Source organism: Gavialis gangeticus, unplaced genomic scaffold (assembly GCF_001723915.1).
Source record: "Gavialis gangeticus isolate Ggan-Ray unplaced genomic scaffold, GavGan_comp1, whole genome shotgun sequence".
Taxonomy (NCBI): Eukaryota; Metazoa; Chordata; order Crocodylia; family Gavialidae; genus Gavialis; species Gavialis gangeticus.
The window spans coordinates 40,951,709-40,968,657 of record NW_017728994.1 but is presented as its reverse complement, the minus strand read 5'-3'; the positions used below and the strand labels follow the sequence as shown (position 1 = coordinate 40,968,657).

General features: G+C 39.9%; 1 protein-coding gene across 4 annotated transcripts in view; it reads right to left on the bottom strand.

Moving 5' to 3' along the window:
* Positions 1 to 548: 548 nt before the first annotated feature.
* The window catches only part of IDE (insulin degrading enzyme), a 131,435-nt gene continuing 115,034 nt past the window's right edge, over positions 549 to 16,949 (bottom strand). For all 4 annotated transcript variants that reach the window (XM_019502638.1, XM_019502636.1, XM_019502639.1 and 1 more), the window contains exons 22-25: positions 12,614 to 12,675; positions 7,021 to 7,093; positions 6,245 to 6,312; positions 549 to 3,169 (exon numbers count right to left, since the gene is read on the bottom strand). In XM_019502638.1, coding sequence (XP_019358183.1) covers positions 3,074 to 3,169; positions 6,245 to 6,312; positions 7,021 to 7,093; positions 12,614 to 12,675 — 299 coding nt within the window. In that variant the 3' untranslated portion in view covers positions 549 to 3,073. The remainder of the gene's footprint in view (positions 3,170 to 6,244; positions 6,313 to 7,020; positions 7,094 to 12,613; positions 12,676 to 16,949) is intronic.

Here is a 16,949-nt window from a genome sequence, read left to right as displayed (position 1 = left end):
TGAACAAGAAATGTAACCAATCTAACCTACTTATGCACTCCATAACTTATGTTGGGTGGCCATGGGATCAGATAATTATGCAACATACATGTGACACTGCCCTCTGGAACTTTCCCAGAAGAAATGAGTGGAAGTACTATAAAGCAACACCATCCATTCTAGCTAGTCTGTGAAGTTGGGTCAGCCGCACTTGAGGATGAATGCTTTAAAATAAATCACACAAGCTGATAGATGTAACATTACTAGTGGGTGCATCTACACGAGATGCTTACTGTGCAGTAGCCTAACAACACTGTGTAGTAATGTGCCAGTCAAAAAATGGTGCTAATAAGCTATTGCGCTGTGTTATTTGGCTACTGCACAGTAACTGTCATGAAAAAACAATGCACTGGCGCTACTGCGCAGTAACTGTAGTTACTGTGCATTTAGTTAGTACTTCATTAAGCAAGTACTTAAGTAAATGTGCAGTAACTACTGCACATTAATATCTGTATAGATACGCCCAGTATGTAGCAAATCAAAATAAAATGAATTAAAAACTCCAAAGGTTAAATTCAGACTGTTTATTGTAAACAGGATAACTCTAGCACTCTGTCATACTGGCTGTGTTACATGCACCCAATTCCACATCAACTGCTCAAAATAGCACTTGCAGCAATGACAATATTTTAATAATAATTTATGGTTTGTTACATAAACTTAGTTAACAAGCACTAAAATTGAGAATTACAGTGTATTCTAGGTAGTCTGTTATTGCTTGTAGACACTGCAGCTCTGGATCCACTCAAATGAATCCATTAATATGCCTGAGTTATCAAATTGTACCGCTGTATCAAACTCAGAAACTGTAAAATGCTGGAGAACACTTTAAAAGCAATTAAAAGTTGCTGACAAACTACATGGGTTCCCACCTCCATTCCAGATTTTAGAAATATTCAATGTTCTTTTCTGGACTACATAATTTGTAGTACTGTATTAAATATACTATTCCATTTTTATATAATTTGTGAAAAGTTATAATTCATTGCATTTCCATTATTTTTTTTAAACACAGGATATATTTTATTTTTTCAGAGTAGCATGTTTAAATATCAAGTTCCAAAATATAATTTTTATATTGTTCTGTTAATATTTTTAATATCTATATTACAAATCTTATCTTAAAAGGAACAAAGAAAATACATTATGGACAAAGAAAACTACAATACACAAAATATTAATGAATAGTGCGATAAAGGGTAAAGAGTGCACCACCGCTTTCTTTCCATAGTGTGTTTATATTTTTTCTTTATAGTACAAAACTGCTAGTAACCTCTATTAACAATAAGTTGCATCACAAAGCAGCAATACGATTTCAATATTTTTCTTTATAAACAGTCTGCATTGTAACTCTTTCAAACAGCATTTCAAACTAGCCTCACTTATTAAATCAAATCAGCATGTCCTGGATACATATAAATTTAGGGCCACAATCCTGTAAATCTTTAAGCACACTGAATTTTACTCACAGGGATATCATCTTTGAAGTCAACGTTTCAACTTACTTGCGTAAGGAACCCCCTTCCCCTCACAGAAGATAATGGTGCTACTCATAAGGAAAATTATGCGTGTGTTTAATGCGTTTGAAAGGTCAGGGACTCCGATTCAGAGTCTGTTAATTATAGGCAGAGACTCAAATGATACCACTGTTACTCATGAGTTCACCTGGTCAGGACAAACTTCTCAGGGCTTAAGCACATCCTGTCCTGCCTGAACAAATATAGAGAATTATATACATTTAACCAACAAGATGTTTAGTCATTACCAAAATATTTTAAGACAATATACAGTGCTTTTTTTGTTTTTTAAATTCTTCTATTCTAGGGCCTAATCTTGCCAAGCCTTACTCAGTCAAACCCCTTACTGAAATCACCAGGTTCAGTAATTCAAGAAATACTTTGTGATCCAACCTGAACTAATTGTGTTGTGTTAGTTTTGTTTTTAACATTAGAAGGGCAAAAAGGAAAAAAGGGCCAAGACTGAGCATTTACACCACAAAGCCTTATTCCGCAAACTTCACTGATGTACTGAAGGGCCCCACACTTAACTTTGGCTATGCTTATATCAAAAAGCAAAGACAATAATATCAAAAGGCACTCACACATGCTGAAAATGATGTGCACTCTACCTTGCTTTGTTGGGCTGAGGCCCAATAAGATGAGCCAGGGGCCCTGATGGAGGCCTCATGTAGATTATGAACAATTACATTTTTTAAAAATTATATAAACAATGGAAGTAACTCAGAATAACCCTGAGAAACTGAACAGAATATTAACCCTGTCAGGAGACCAGCACAATTCTCTTGGTAACAAAAAAAAGATAGGGTACCCAAGTGTTTCCAGCATTTTACTAGTTTTAAATATAAAAAGTCCCCAAGTATGTGTACAAAGATTAAAACCATGCCAGTATCTTTATTTACTCTTCTTCTGTTAAAGACAATTCCCTCATTTATTATTTTATTGTCAAAGTTTCTCTTTTCCAAAGAACTACATAAAACTTAAAAAGAAAACAAAAGTTGCTTGTATTGTGGATCATTTAAAAAGGTATCATTCAACACTACTCTTCAAAATATGTCTAAGCCTTCTTTTTATGAAAAGGTTTTCTCCTAAATCCAAACAAGGCTTTTTCTTTCCCTGATAAAATTTGTTACAGAGCTATTTTATACGGTATTTTGGACAAGGTGGACATTTTAAGCCAAATCAGTTTGCTCTGGAGGCTTGTTAATATTCAGTTAATGAAAATTAAGAGATATACTATTTTAAAAAATATAATGCATTTACAAGAGTCTTTATTTTTAAGCTGATTTTGGTTTTCAACACTTTTTCTGCAATATAAATGACGCACAATCACAACTGATTTTCTATTTCTTCATAACCATAAGCACGCAATTAATGTTGAATAAACCAAGAATGAATTAGAGACTCTCAAGACAAATAATTTATCCTAATCATATTTAATATTTTTGTTGATCATAAAACCCCCTGAACACATGTGGGTACTGATCCATTTGCATTTCTTCATCCATTGGGAATCTTCACAGTTTTGCAGCCATGAAATTGATATGTGGTTTCACCAGTGGGAAGAGTGGGAGACTGCGTTTAAATTCTGTCATATTTTCAATCACACTGGGCTGCAAAGAAGCGTATAGGAAAAGACATGTCTGCTCAGTATCATTAACAAAAAAAAAAGAGAGAAACAATTCACTTTAGATTCAGATTCATCAGTTCCTAGTAACAGTTTTACTGTCTTTACACACAAGACATTAAAAAACAATTGTTGAGCTTTCTGATTTACCTTAGACAATCTGCGACTATATTTTATTATATAGTAAATGCAATATTAATCATTTGAAATGCTGCCGGATGAATATAAAATTAAACTATTTTCCTTATTTTCATTTATAAATTCAATCCCAGGATAGCATTTCAGCTTCATATTTTGGATCACAAAACAAAGGCCTTCATTTTTTGTGGGGGAAATTTTCCCTGCTACAAATCATTCCAGCCTGCACTTTCCCCTATCCCCTGCTTTCCCCAGACTGGCCTGGAGAAGGTCGGGAGCATGCTGCTCCACACTTCCTGGTCCTAGGGGAATGGAGTAGTGGGGTAATGCCCCCTCCCACTGCCTCCCAGACCAGGGACCCCTGCAGCGCTACAGACACAGGCTTGAAGATGCCACATGGGGGGAGCTTCCTCCTGTGTAGCACTTGAAAAGCCATGCACCCAGTCCTACCTGTGGGGCTGCTGGTGCAGGGCTGAAGTGCTATGCAGTGGAAGCAGCAACTGCTCCTCCATGTGGCTGCCACTGCACACGAGCTAAACATACTGAACAGTGTGGCAAAGCCCCCTGCCCCGTCACTCCTCACACCAAGAACTCTTGCAAGAAGTGGGCAGAGCACAGCAGGTGGCTGTTCCTTCCCTTCCCTTCTGGTCTATGGGAGGTGTAGGAGCAGCTGACCTTTGTCTGAGGAAGAACTGCGGAAGAACTGAGAGGAGCCAACTGCTCCTCCCAGCTTCCTGAGACCACTCCCGCCTTGGAAAGCCATAGGCACCATTTCCCAGCAGCTCAACTCCTCCTGGTCCTGGGAGAAATCAAGTGATGGAGAAAAGAATAGGCCAGAGACAGGCAACCCTTGACATGGCTGCCACAGCATGGCATGCGAAGGCAGTTTGCTTGGCATGCACACCTTGGGGAAGGTGCAGGGGTTGCACTGCCACAACACAGATCAGGCCACTTGTAGTTTCCCCACCATCCACACTTGGCACACCAACATATTACAAGTTGAGGTTGTGGGTGTTTTTGGCACTGCCAAAAAACACTGCCAACCCCTGGTATAGGCATTCATTCCACCCGGAGGCTCTCCTGTAAGTGACCTCTACTAGGTCAGAGATGGGTTATTTTCTCCCAGAACCACCATTATTGGTTTTTACCAAGAGAGCTGCAATTTTCCCAGCAGAAATTTAATGCCTGTACATGGCCAAAGTCTATTATGTTTACCAAAAAACCTGTTGCTTTTTGTGTGTTATTGCATAAATAATAGGGCTGTGAGAAGCTTCAGTCCCTGATTTGATTTGGTGGAGAATCTCTGAATCCGAATCAAATCAGAGGATGCATTAATCTCTCCAAATCAAATTGGAACCTTCTTAATTGATTTGGAGAGATTTGGACAAAGACAGCTTTTCAATGTTTTTTCTACATACCTCTAGGTAGCAAGGGCTCATGATTGCTGTGATGCTGGGGCACATGGAGTGTCCCACAGAAGCACAGGGGGCTCCCCAGCATGCTCAGCAACAGACCTGGAAATGGACCAGAAGCACTTTCGGTTTTGCCGCTGGGCACATGGAGGCCCCCCCCTGCACCTCAGTGGGATGCTCCATGCACCCCAGCGTCACAGCAATCAGGTGCTGCACCTGCTACCTCAAGGTATGTAGAAAAATTTTTTTAAGCTGCGTCTATGTCCAAATCCTTCAGATTTGGATGAATTGAAATCGGGGACAGTGATCCAAATCAATGAATCAAATCACTGTCCCCGATTTGGGCGGAATCCAAGTTGAAAAGGGCCTGCTTCACACATCCCTAATAAATAACTACATTCTATCCATTTCTTATGGACTAAATTAAAAAATATTTTGTTTGCATTATATTAAATGATAAAAATAAATTAGTCATGTTTCCAGAAATGTAAGGGTAGATTAAATAGCAACTGGTATAACATTCTGGTTTGGTTACATTGTAGATTAATCTTAGTTAAAATAAGAAGTCAACTTCACTTTGAACATGAGGGATTTAAAATGAAAAACAAAGATAAATCAATGATGTTCACTAAAATTAAACCTCTGGTAGAATAATTTTTATATTTCTATTATGATGAAAAGCAAGTATGTATTGATGTATATACATGTGTGCCACTGTAGTATTTTCATTTTTAAATGTGGATATTTGAGTTACAGACCTACCCTTATGTTGCAAGAAACTAAAAACTCATATACAGGTAATGTTGCCATGTCTGTTTAGGCAAAATGTCAAATGTGATGAGCAGTGGAGACTGCTCTTTTGATATCCTTACTTACACAAAGTTTTAATGAATGGTGATGGTTGGCAATCAAAACTCTTCCTCCAAAGTTACATATTGGATACCATGTGACTTGGGAGAATGTATTAATATTTCAAACCTCCAAAGATGAGGTAAAGAGAGTATGTCCACTACAAGAGCAGACTTTCCCTATGCCTGAAGAAGGGTGTTTGTGCCTGGAAGTTTGCAAAGAACAATTTTTCCAACTATTTAGTTGGTTTAATAAAAGGTATCACATTTAGCCAAACCCTATGCATACACAGTCTTTACACAGAACTAAATGAATTCTACCACAAAACACTGTGATATATTCTTAGCTGTACTATTACTTCATACTGCAGACAGTCAGCATAGTTACATCTTCTATTATTAACTCTTGCTGTCATGGAATAATGGGGACAAAAGCAACTGGAAAGCTGATTATAAAGCATCTAGGAAGAGATGACAACTGAAAACAAAATCCACAATTATGGAAATAGACATGTTTGTAAAAGAGCAATGAAATTACAGTAATCCTGAGCCTCATTTGTAGAGATGATGTCAGTCAGGGTATCCAGAAATTTGTTCTCTTTGTCTGTTCCCATTTCTTTGTGTTAGCTTTAAGTTAAGTTATTTAAGTATCTACATTTTTACCTGTGGCAAAGGTGGTGCTGGTGCCAGATTAACATCATTTTGGCATGGAAATTCCCCAACCACAGGACCTATTAAACAAAATTACCAAAATTGGAAAAACCAGCATTTCTTATTTATCTTGTCAAATAAACCAGTTCTCAGAAGCAAGACAAATACATAAATTTTGTAAATTTTCAAATACCTATATTCAACAGCTGCTTTTACTTTTGTATTTAATCACTTCCTTTAGAAATGCAAGCTAATCCAAGTCTCAGTCTTGGAACATGGGCTTGAGAGGAGTCATTCTGAATATTCTTATTATTTATACATAAGCAGAACCCACCAACTAATTATATTATTAAATGACTCTTCACCATAAATTCTCAAGAAATTAAGTAAAGATTTTGTGAGCACTAGTAAATACTATTTCCTTTTGTCTTCTAGAAAAATCTAGTATATAACTGACGTGTGTAAACACATGTGCAGCTAGGTTTGATGAAGCAAAGGTAACACCTCATGCCTGATTGCAAGTCTCACCCTTACACAGGTTACAAGAAACTAAAAACTCATATACAGATAATGGATAGACACCTACAACTACGTAAAGTCTCTCCAAACTAATTTTTGAATTAAAAGCACAGCAAAAAGCTACAAGAAAACTCTTTCTTCACAAGACATGTATGTATCTTCTTTCCATAATTTTGTTTCAAAGTGCTGCGTTTCGAACTGTTTCATGCTGTCTTGTATAAATAAAAATAAAAAAGTGTGCATATATATATTTTCAATATAATACTTACAGGAATCCATTTCCCTTGCAAGGACATGTACTGATACCTTGTGTCTCCTAGGTGCATGTACTGCCAACAGTTCCTATAGCAAACAGGAAGACCAGTTATTTTATAACAGTGTATAAGTGATAGCTATCTGCTATATTTTATACACACTACAGAGGATAACTATTATTTAATGTGCATCCTTTTGGTAAATACTGTTATGGTCAGTGTGGTATATTTAGGTACATCCCTTAAATTTAACTAGATCTCCAGTCTAGTTAAATCATTATAGAGCTGAGTTTCACAAGAAATTCAATTACAGGAAATTTAGGAACACTGAACAAGAAAAATCTATAAAATCGAAGTGAAATCTGTAATTGATTTCTTTGCGGGTCAGGATTTGCCCTACACCTTTGGTCCTACTGGGCATTTGTACACATGCCTGTGCTGCAATGCCAGGCACTTTTACAGTGCCCGGTGCTGTGGTGCATGCATATATAAACAGTGACATGCACGTCAGCGCTGAGAAAATGGCAGCAGCGCACTTTTGAACTAGAACACATTGAAGGTGTTTGAAGGTAGTTTAGTCTGAACTAAAACAACTTCAATGTGTTTTAGTTAAAAAATGCACTGACTCCATTTTCTGTGCGTTGATGCTCTTTTCTCTGCTTATACAACTGCATGCGGTGCAGCGCAGTGTGCGTCAGCTCGTATGCAGAGCAGACTCAATTAATTGAGTCTGCTCTGATGTGCTGGATTTCTAGCATGTCGGAGCAGACAAAGGTATGTGTATAAAGGCCTACTGTGTTTCTAACCTACACAATGCTGTTACCATAGTTCTCTAGCAGCCTTAAGGAAGTCCCTCAACCCTGAGAAAATTGTCAAACTTGGCTGGCTTTTTTGTCCCAAAAAATTGGTCCCAAATATTCAAATATTTTGATGTCCCATCCCCAAGTCCAGATGACCACTTGATAATCGTGCACTACATACTACTATACAGATAGAATGATTAGAAGGAAAAAATCAATTCTGATCAATATTGTAAGTTTTCAAGAGAACACATATCTTGTACAGCACTGGCGCTGAACCTTTTGGCCATGAATGAATGCTGTGAGGCCAGTCCACAGGCTAGTTTGAGCCACTGCTCCTGCCACCAACCCCTCCCACCCAGTGCACAGTGGGATTGGGGCTGGGAGGCCCAAAACTGCCCTCCTTCTGACCCCTGACACCAGGACTGGGCCCTGGGCCCTGGCATCACCCCCTCCCAGCTGCCATGTGCCAGGATTGGGCCCTGGGGCCTCTGTGCCCCCACTGCCCATCACAGCATGCTAGGATTGGGTGCCTAACCCAGAAATTTGGCAGCAGGCTAGTGAAGCCACTACTCTCCTGCTGCCAAATTTCTGGACCTGTTGAGACCTCCACTGGCTGGATGGCATGGGACAGTGGGCCAGATCTGGACTGCAGGCCAGGGATTGAGCACCCCCTGTACAGGACACCACTTGTTACAACAAGTGCTACGGAATTTTACACTAATTTATTTTCTCTTTTTAATTTTTAAGTAGTCTCCCCCTATTTTCATATAATACAAGATGATTAAAAAAATACATTAAATGTTCACCATGCCATTCAAACAGCAATAGATTTTTAAACAACAATGTAAAATATGAGCTAAAATAGAAAGTGAAGTAAGAATTACCTTGACTAATGAAAATGGTAAACAAAAGACACAAGTTATAAAGGAACAGTTTGACACATTCACCCAAAACTCTCCTTCATTTTTGCTGTTTTCTCATACTGCTGTAGACTACTATACCATATTTTCCCAGGTCAGTATTTAGTATGCCTGTGTGAAGTTGCTAAATAATTTTAGACAGCATGCCATGGATAGATGGCAACATTTGCAAAAGGCTACCAATGTTTAAACATTCTTTTGCAGCAAATACCTGAACAATATTTTCTCTTGTTTACATAAGAGCACAAGACTAAAGAGCTACTTGATAACCATATAAATATCTTACAGAATATTAGAGACAAGAACTTTAGTCATGTATCTTACTGAAGTAGAGCTAAGCAGGTTTTGATTGCACTCAAATATCCACACTTTACCAAATGAAATTTGGAATATTTCAGCACAAATAATTAAAATGTTTTAGAAAAGTGTAAGTAACTGAAAACAGGTGCTTCATCCAGCCTTAACCATAGTAGCTGCTGTCTTTGCCTGGTACAATCTGCATAATCAAATTCTGCTATAGTTATTTTTTAAATCTCACTGCAGATGGCAGTCAATTAAGAGAAAAATTTACTTTAAACCTGCATGGTAGGAAAAGAATATAATCTGGAATCAGAGACTGGAATTGGTCACAGATGAGATAACAGACCCTTATGATAATTTTAACCAAGCAAATGCCTAGCTGAACACCACAGGCTTTTGCAGAACATACTACAAACAAAAAGTATATATTGACTGAAAATTTACATTAGTGAGAAAGGGTAACAGGAATACATGGCACGACCCACAACAGAAAAATAAATAAAATGATAATGAAGTAGCCAATAAGATCATAATGATTAAAATATTTTGAAGTACAAATCATTTACGGCTCCTTTCCCATTAAAAACTATACTAATGGATCCAGATGGATAAAGAGAGGGAGTCAGTCATATTGGCATAAGCTAGCTTGACTGAATTCCATTCTGACTACTGAACTGCTACACTCAGACTATATAATACTATACATAGAAATGTGTAGTTATTTGTTATTTTGATGCAAATCCATTGAAATCTAGCTTAAAATGGACAAATTCCAATCAGTACAAACTAGAAAACAATGAACATTTATAATGAAATGCATATGAAAAACAGCTATTACAAATTTTCCTGTTTCAAGGAACATAGCAAAAGTTGATTATTAGTTTCTACTGTAAATTTTTTAATCCTTCTTCCTAATATAGTTAGAGTATTTTTCTTTATATTGATCAGATAGCCTAAAATAGGGTCATTTTATAAACAAACTGCTTCTATGTATTTAAGTAATTTATGTAATGGGCATGTGTCCTATGCATGATTAGTTAGGGTGGGAAGGACCTCAGGAGGCCATCTAGTCCAACCCCCTGCTCAACTCAGGGCCATTCCCAACTAGATCATCCCAACCAAAGTTTTGTCTAGCCAGGTTTTGAAAACCTCCAAGGATGGAGCTTCCACCACCTCCCTGGGTAACCTGTTCCAGGGTTTTACTACCGTCCTAGTGAGAAAATTCTTCTTAATATCCAAGCTAAACTTCCCTTGCTGCAACTTGAGACTGTTGCTCCTTGTTCACTTATCTGCCACCACTGAGAACAGTTTAGCTCCGTCCTCCTTTGAACCCCACTTCAGGTAGTTGAAAGCTGGTATTAAGTCCCCTCTTGGTCTTCTCTTTAGACTAAATAAGCCCAGTTCCCTCAGTCTTTCCTCAGAAGTCATGTACCCCAGCCCCCCCACCATTTTCACTGCCCTCTGTTGGACTCTCTCCAATTGTCCACATCCTTTCTGTAGCAACAAGCCTCCTGGGCCTAAAACTGAACACAGTACTCCAGATGTGGCCTCACCAGTGCAGAATAGATGGGAATAATCACTTCCCTTGACCTACTGGCAAGACATCTACCAATGCAGCCCAGTATGCCCTTAGCCTTCTTGGCAATAAGGGCACACGGATTAGAGGAAAACAACTTAACTGGCTGATGGTAACACAAATATTTATCACTGACAAAGGATTAATACTGATCAGTCAAATTATGGTGGAAAACTCCCAATATGTGGCTCTTAATTTATCTAGTTCTCATAAAACAGTATCCATATAAAAATTTTAAAAAGTAAAAAAAGCTCAGTCTTTGCCAGAACACTGAAATAACTACCCAACCACCTATTGTACTACCATAAAAGAAGAAATCCAACTTTTTAATTTTTTTGAAAGAAATGCATTTTCAGCATGAACAGGTAACATTTCTGCTGCTGAGTGGGATAAAAGCATGGAAATTTTAAATGTGCTGCAATATACATCTCTGAATTAAGTGATTTTAGAATTTCTACTTTCATGAATGTCTCCAATATTTAACCTTTGCATGCTTATTATATAAAGAAAAAGTTTTATTTTTCTATTTTTACTGGATGTGTAAGGGTTTTTTTTCTTTTTCATAAATTGTCCTTGCATGAATCAATCCTTGGTCAATAGTGACCAAAAGTCACTATCATCTGATGGCTGATCAGTCAAGAGTATGAAGTAAATCAGATGCCTCCTAGTGAGCAGGAGGCATAAATGACACCTCAGCAGAACCAAAGAGCTAAATGGCTCTGAAAGCTTCAGCTTATATCCATAGAAGTCAATCGTACAGAACAGAGATTTTTATTTGTGACAAGGGACCACTAGAAAATTAGATATACTTAGGAAATTCAGCTGAAACCTGGCTTCTAAATTTCAAGGAAAGTACTTTACTTTTCTTTTTTGTCCCTTTGGGACTTCTGGTAAATGGCCAACTATAAGGGAATACGAGCTTAGAAGGGTTTGTTGGGAAGTTGGCCATATCCCTTAATTCTACAGAATAGGACCTTGAGAGTGGGCACTGCTGCAGCTAGTTCCATAGGATTTTGGATGGTCTGCTGAGAATTCCTACAAGATTTTACAGTAAGAACATTTTAACCATTTTTGAGGAAAAACAGCAAAACTGCTCTTCCTTAATGAGAACAGCAGAAGTTAAAGAATCCTGAAGATGTACTTTAGCATGAATTTACAGTGTTTCTTATGATTCAAGGTAAGGGAAAAATAATAGGGACAAAAAAAATCCCTATTAATGTTATTAATGATAAGAGAATCACAGTGCTGATATCCGATGCTTTTCAAAGTACTCTTTGAATCATGATTTGCTCTTTAAAGGGATACATTTTATTACCAATAATTAAAATGTCCATCATCAAACCTAAAATATGCTAGAAGGCAAAAGAAGGAAGCCCAGCTTACCTCTTGCAAGGTAAATGTTTTTGTAATTTCTCATACTGGACATCTACACAAATATTTTCATCTTAATGCGAGTTGCATGCAGTACATGAGTAAAATTCATGCAAATCTCTTCTTTACATACATATAAAAGGTATAATTGAATTCCTGCCCAGGGCAGGAGGTTGGACCTGATAATCTGTTTAGGTCCCTTCTGACCCTAAGCACTATGAAACTATGAAAATATCAACACCTGTGTGCAAGAAGCAAGAGTCTGAGAAGGTCTTTTGCTCTGTATGCATCCAGGAAAAAATAAGCAAAACCATCTTTTCAATCGGAAAAAAAAGGAAAGAACAAAGTAACAGATGTGACAACAAAGGCTATTATGGGTCAAGGGAGAGGAATAGCCTTTGGTAAGAACAGGTAGAAAAAGAGGAGGAAACTGGCAGGAATACATTCCTCTTGTACTCACTGACAGAGTGCAAGCTCCCGTTAAACTCAGCAGGTATATTTGAAAAAACCAAGTACTGAGGTATCTGCATCAGTTATGTTATTTTAATAAAGTGGACATAAACCTATTAACTTGCGACTCAGATAACCCTAAGAAAATGTATTCTTTCAGTGAAAAAAATTCTAAATATATAACTTACCTTATAGAACTGTATAATATCATCCTTTGTCAGAGTCTTTAGATATGCCACTTCAGTGTTATCTGAACAACAACAGCAATAATTAAAACAAGACGCAGCTAGCAAAGCATAGCTAGTTATTATCATAGTATTTGTTCAAAGTACTTATTTTTTAAAATTTACATAGTACAATTAACTGTAAATAACATGCTTTTCATTCTTAACTTACAAGCTATTTAAGTCTGAAAAACAAAGTGTCAGAAGAAGCTTGAAAAAACTACACAAAATACATCCAGCTGATTGAATGTATTAAAAAAGAAGGGAGTATACACATTTTTTAAAAAGTACTGATTGAACTGGTATCTAAAAAGGCATGTGTATGCTGAATCCCATCTTCAAAATCAGTGTTACAGATACTAATTACAGGTGTATCTTATTCAAAGTTAGGGAAACTTATTTAAGAAACAGTACAGTTTTACGCAAACTGCGCGTGTATGCAAAGGAAAGTGCAAGTATGTCTTAGTGAAATCAATAAGAGAGAGGAACTGACTCAGTACATGTATCAAGGTTTTTATATTAGTATTTTCAAATATAAATAAATGCCAATTTTGGTATGCCCATATCTCTTATAATAGAGAGAGACAGCATAAAAGGAGTAACCACGTAGGGCAGGTAAAATACGTTTTAAGAAATTAAATATTCAGGCAGGCAAATATGCAACTATTGAAGTCAGAGACAGGCTAGAATTACTTTACAGTAAGGCCAAAGTATACCACAATACAAGATGATTCATGGCTAAACAGTTCACAGCCAAGGAAAATCTGACACCGTGAAAGGTCAGATCACTGAATGGAAAAGCACTGAAGTATCAGTAGGAAAAAAAGGGGCCAATGTGTAAAACTTATTAAGCAAGGGAAGTTGAAAATTCAGGGTGAACTGAATTAAATCACCGGTGGAAAGCCTTGATCTAAAGCTGGGCTCTCCAAATTTCTGAGTGGATATACCACATGGGCTGCCCAGTCCGCAGGCCACCTGCCACGCTGTGGTAGCCCCCACGCTGCATTGCATGGGGGCCACCACATGGCAGTTAACCCCTGCTGTGCTGTAGAAGCCTGCAGGTTCCTTCAGCAGCACCCCCAGGGGCAGGCAGCAGCTGCTGGAAGAGGGAGAGGGAGCGAGATCCCAGAGACTTCTGATGACAGCAGCTGAAGAGATGCACCAAATGTAGGGTAAACACTATGTTTAATTGTATATCTACATGATTTAATGATTGTATTAACCAAAAAGGGTGCACCTTTCTTTAAAACAGCATTTCCCAAACCTTTTGAGCTTATACATCTGCAGACGAAAGTCGGGTAATCTTGCTGCTGCTTCTCTTCCTTCCCATTCTCACATAGCCCACTATTTCAGCTGCTGATTCCCTAGCCTTCAATTCCCTCACTGGCAACACTCATTTTTATTATCCAGAGGGACACATTATAACTATGTACATTATTGTGTATTTGTACATTTAAGTAATTATTTAAGTTAATATTTTAGGCCCCCTGTACACATGCACTGCACAACAGAATCGAATGTGCAATCCACACAATCGCACCTTCTGCCATGCCACAGGAGGCGCAACTGCAGGATCACATATTAGATCCCATTGTACCTTATCACTGGTCCAAGGACAGCCTGATTCTGGGCTCCCCCTGCACCAGCAAGAAGTAAGCTTGAGAGTAAGTAAGAGAGCCTCACACACCCCCAGGGCTGGAGGATCATGGCAACCATGATTTCTCAGGCTTGGAAGTTTGTGAAGCCTATGGGCCCTGTGGCTGCTGCGAACTCCAGGGCTTGGGGGTTTCATGCTGGACATGTTGAACCCCTGTGGCTGGGAATCCTGTCCAGTGAGAGCAGGATGGAAACTGGAATTGAATTAGTACAAAAAAAGAAAAATCACAATTCATATAGGAAGAAGACATAATAGGAACCAACATCACCCCAGGTGGGTTCAGTGGATGCTCCTCCTCCCATTCAACATGGGGGCAGGAAAGCCCCTCTCTTGGATTCAAGTACAAGCAGGAGGGTAGGTGGCTGCTGTGGCTTGGACTCCAACCCTGAGCCCAGATTGTGGCTGGAACCACTGCCCCCTGCAGCACATGCCCTGCCCTCCAATCGACTCTGAGCCCCCAATCCTGCACTTGCTCACCCCCTTACCCTCTGTTTCAGCTCTTACTCCTATCCTGGCCACTGAGCACATGGTCATTCTGGCCTCTGGCCAGATATGCAGTAATGGCAGCAGTGGTGGTGGGTCTAGTCCTAGGGTCAGTGCTGCCACCACTGCAACTGCTGCTGCGTGGCCAGGCTGGGGCCAGAACAACCATGTGCCCTTCAGTATCTCGCAATACTCTGTTCCCAAAACAGCATCCCTCATGGGGTCTGGTGAGGGGGAGGGAAGGGCAGACAATGAGAGCTCTCCTGTGTGCTTAGCCGTTCTTGGGAACCTCTGGAGACTGGAGGCCAAAACACTTGCAGGGATTCCTGTTCTCTAGACCTCTGGCTCCATGCCTTCATGAGCATTTTGAAGTGTTTCAGATGCAGGGACTATACACATTTGTATGGAGCTGAAGTGCTCCAAACTGCAGTGGGATTTGAAGCGCATTAATTAGAAGTCTGCCCAACTTTAGAAGTTCACAAACTAAAGTCATGTATACAAAGAAACTGTGTTCCCAAAGGGCAAGAAAACTGTTTTTTCCTATAAGTAGACTCACATCCAATGTGAGTATAGCCAGATTGCACTAAGTATTGTTGCTTTCAGACAGAAAAGTGTGGCAATTTTTAGGACACTTGCTTACCTATAGGAACTACAATCAGTGCAGAAGCTGCAATTTTTAGAGTTGTAGAAGTGTTGTTAGCCTTCTACTCAAGACAGATGCATTTACTGATAACCTGAACAGCCCTGACAAAACCATTAACTATTCAAAGCAATGTCTCTGCAGTTTGTAATATACTGGGTGAAATCCCACCCTTACTGAAGTAAATGACCACCAATTCTTAAGTTAGACCAGGAATTCTTGAGTCAGCTCACGGAGGTAGTCAAGTCAAAGGATGTGGTCATCATGGGTGACCTGAACTTTCCAGCCAAGTCTAACTGCTCACGTAGGTTCCTAGCCAGAGTGCAGGACCTCCATCTAACCCAGGAGGTGCACAGCCCCACCAGGGGAGACGCCTTGTTGGACCTGGTCCTGGCCACCGGCGATGACCTGGTGAGGGAGCTGCAGATGCTCGACCACCTGGTGACAGCAATCATCGTCTGCTAGAATTCACCATCCAGCGCAAGGTGGCAAAGGCCTGCAGCAAGGCAGCAGCCCTAGATTTCAGGAGGGCAGACTTCAATGGGCTAAGGAGAATAGTTGGGGAGGCACTGAGGTCCCAGAGGGGAGGGTAGCCAGGTGTCCAAGAAGAGTGGTCGCTTCTTAAGGAGACAATCCTCCAAGCCCAAAGGGAGGTAATCCCAACACAGATCAAAGGGGGCAGGAGGGCGCAAAAGCCACCATGGCTCACCAAAAGCATCTGGGAATGTCTCCTAACTAAAAGGGAGGCGCACACCCAATGGAAGGGAGGGGCCATCACCAGGAAGGACTATACTGCAGCTGCTCAGGGATGCAGGGAGGCAGTCAGGAAGGCCAAGGAGGAGATAGAACTGGGACTAGCTTCCCAGATCAAGGACAACAGGAAGTCCTTTTTTAAATACATAGGGAGCAAAAAGAAGGTTCTGGGTAACGTGGGGCCCCTGCAGGACACGCTAGGAAATTTGGTCGTCATACCAGACAACAAAGCTAACCTATTTAACGACTTCTTTGCCTCCATTTTCCTGAGCAGGGACCAGACCAGCCCCCTACTGAGCCCCCCTTAAACCCTAGGGGAGGCGCACGTAGGCCAAGGGTCAGGGAGGATCTAGTTAAGGAACTTCTGGAGGGACTGGATGTATTCAAATCAGCTGGTCTGGATGACCTCCACCCCAGAGTACTGAGGGAATTAGCTGAGGTCATTGCGGGACCCCTGGCACGGCTTTACAAGCACTCGTGGTGTTCTGGTGTGGTGCCAGAGGACTGAAAGAGGGCCAATGTGGTTGCCATCTTCAAAAAGGGAGGAAGGAGGACCTGGGAAACTATAGGCCACTTAGTTTTAGCTCAATCCTGGGGAAGCTTTGAGAGAATTATTCTGGCACATGTCCACGAGGGGCCAGCAGGGGAGATTATGCTTAGGGGCAATCAACATGGGTTCATTAGAGGCAGGTCCTGTCAGACCAACCTGGTAGCCTTCTACGACCAGGTCACCAAATCCTTAGATGCAGGGGTAGCAGTGGACGTAG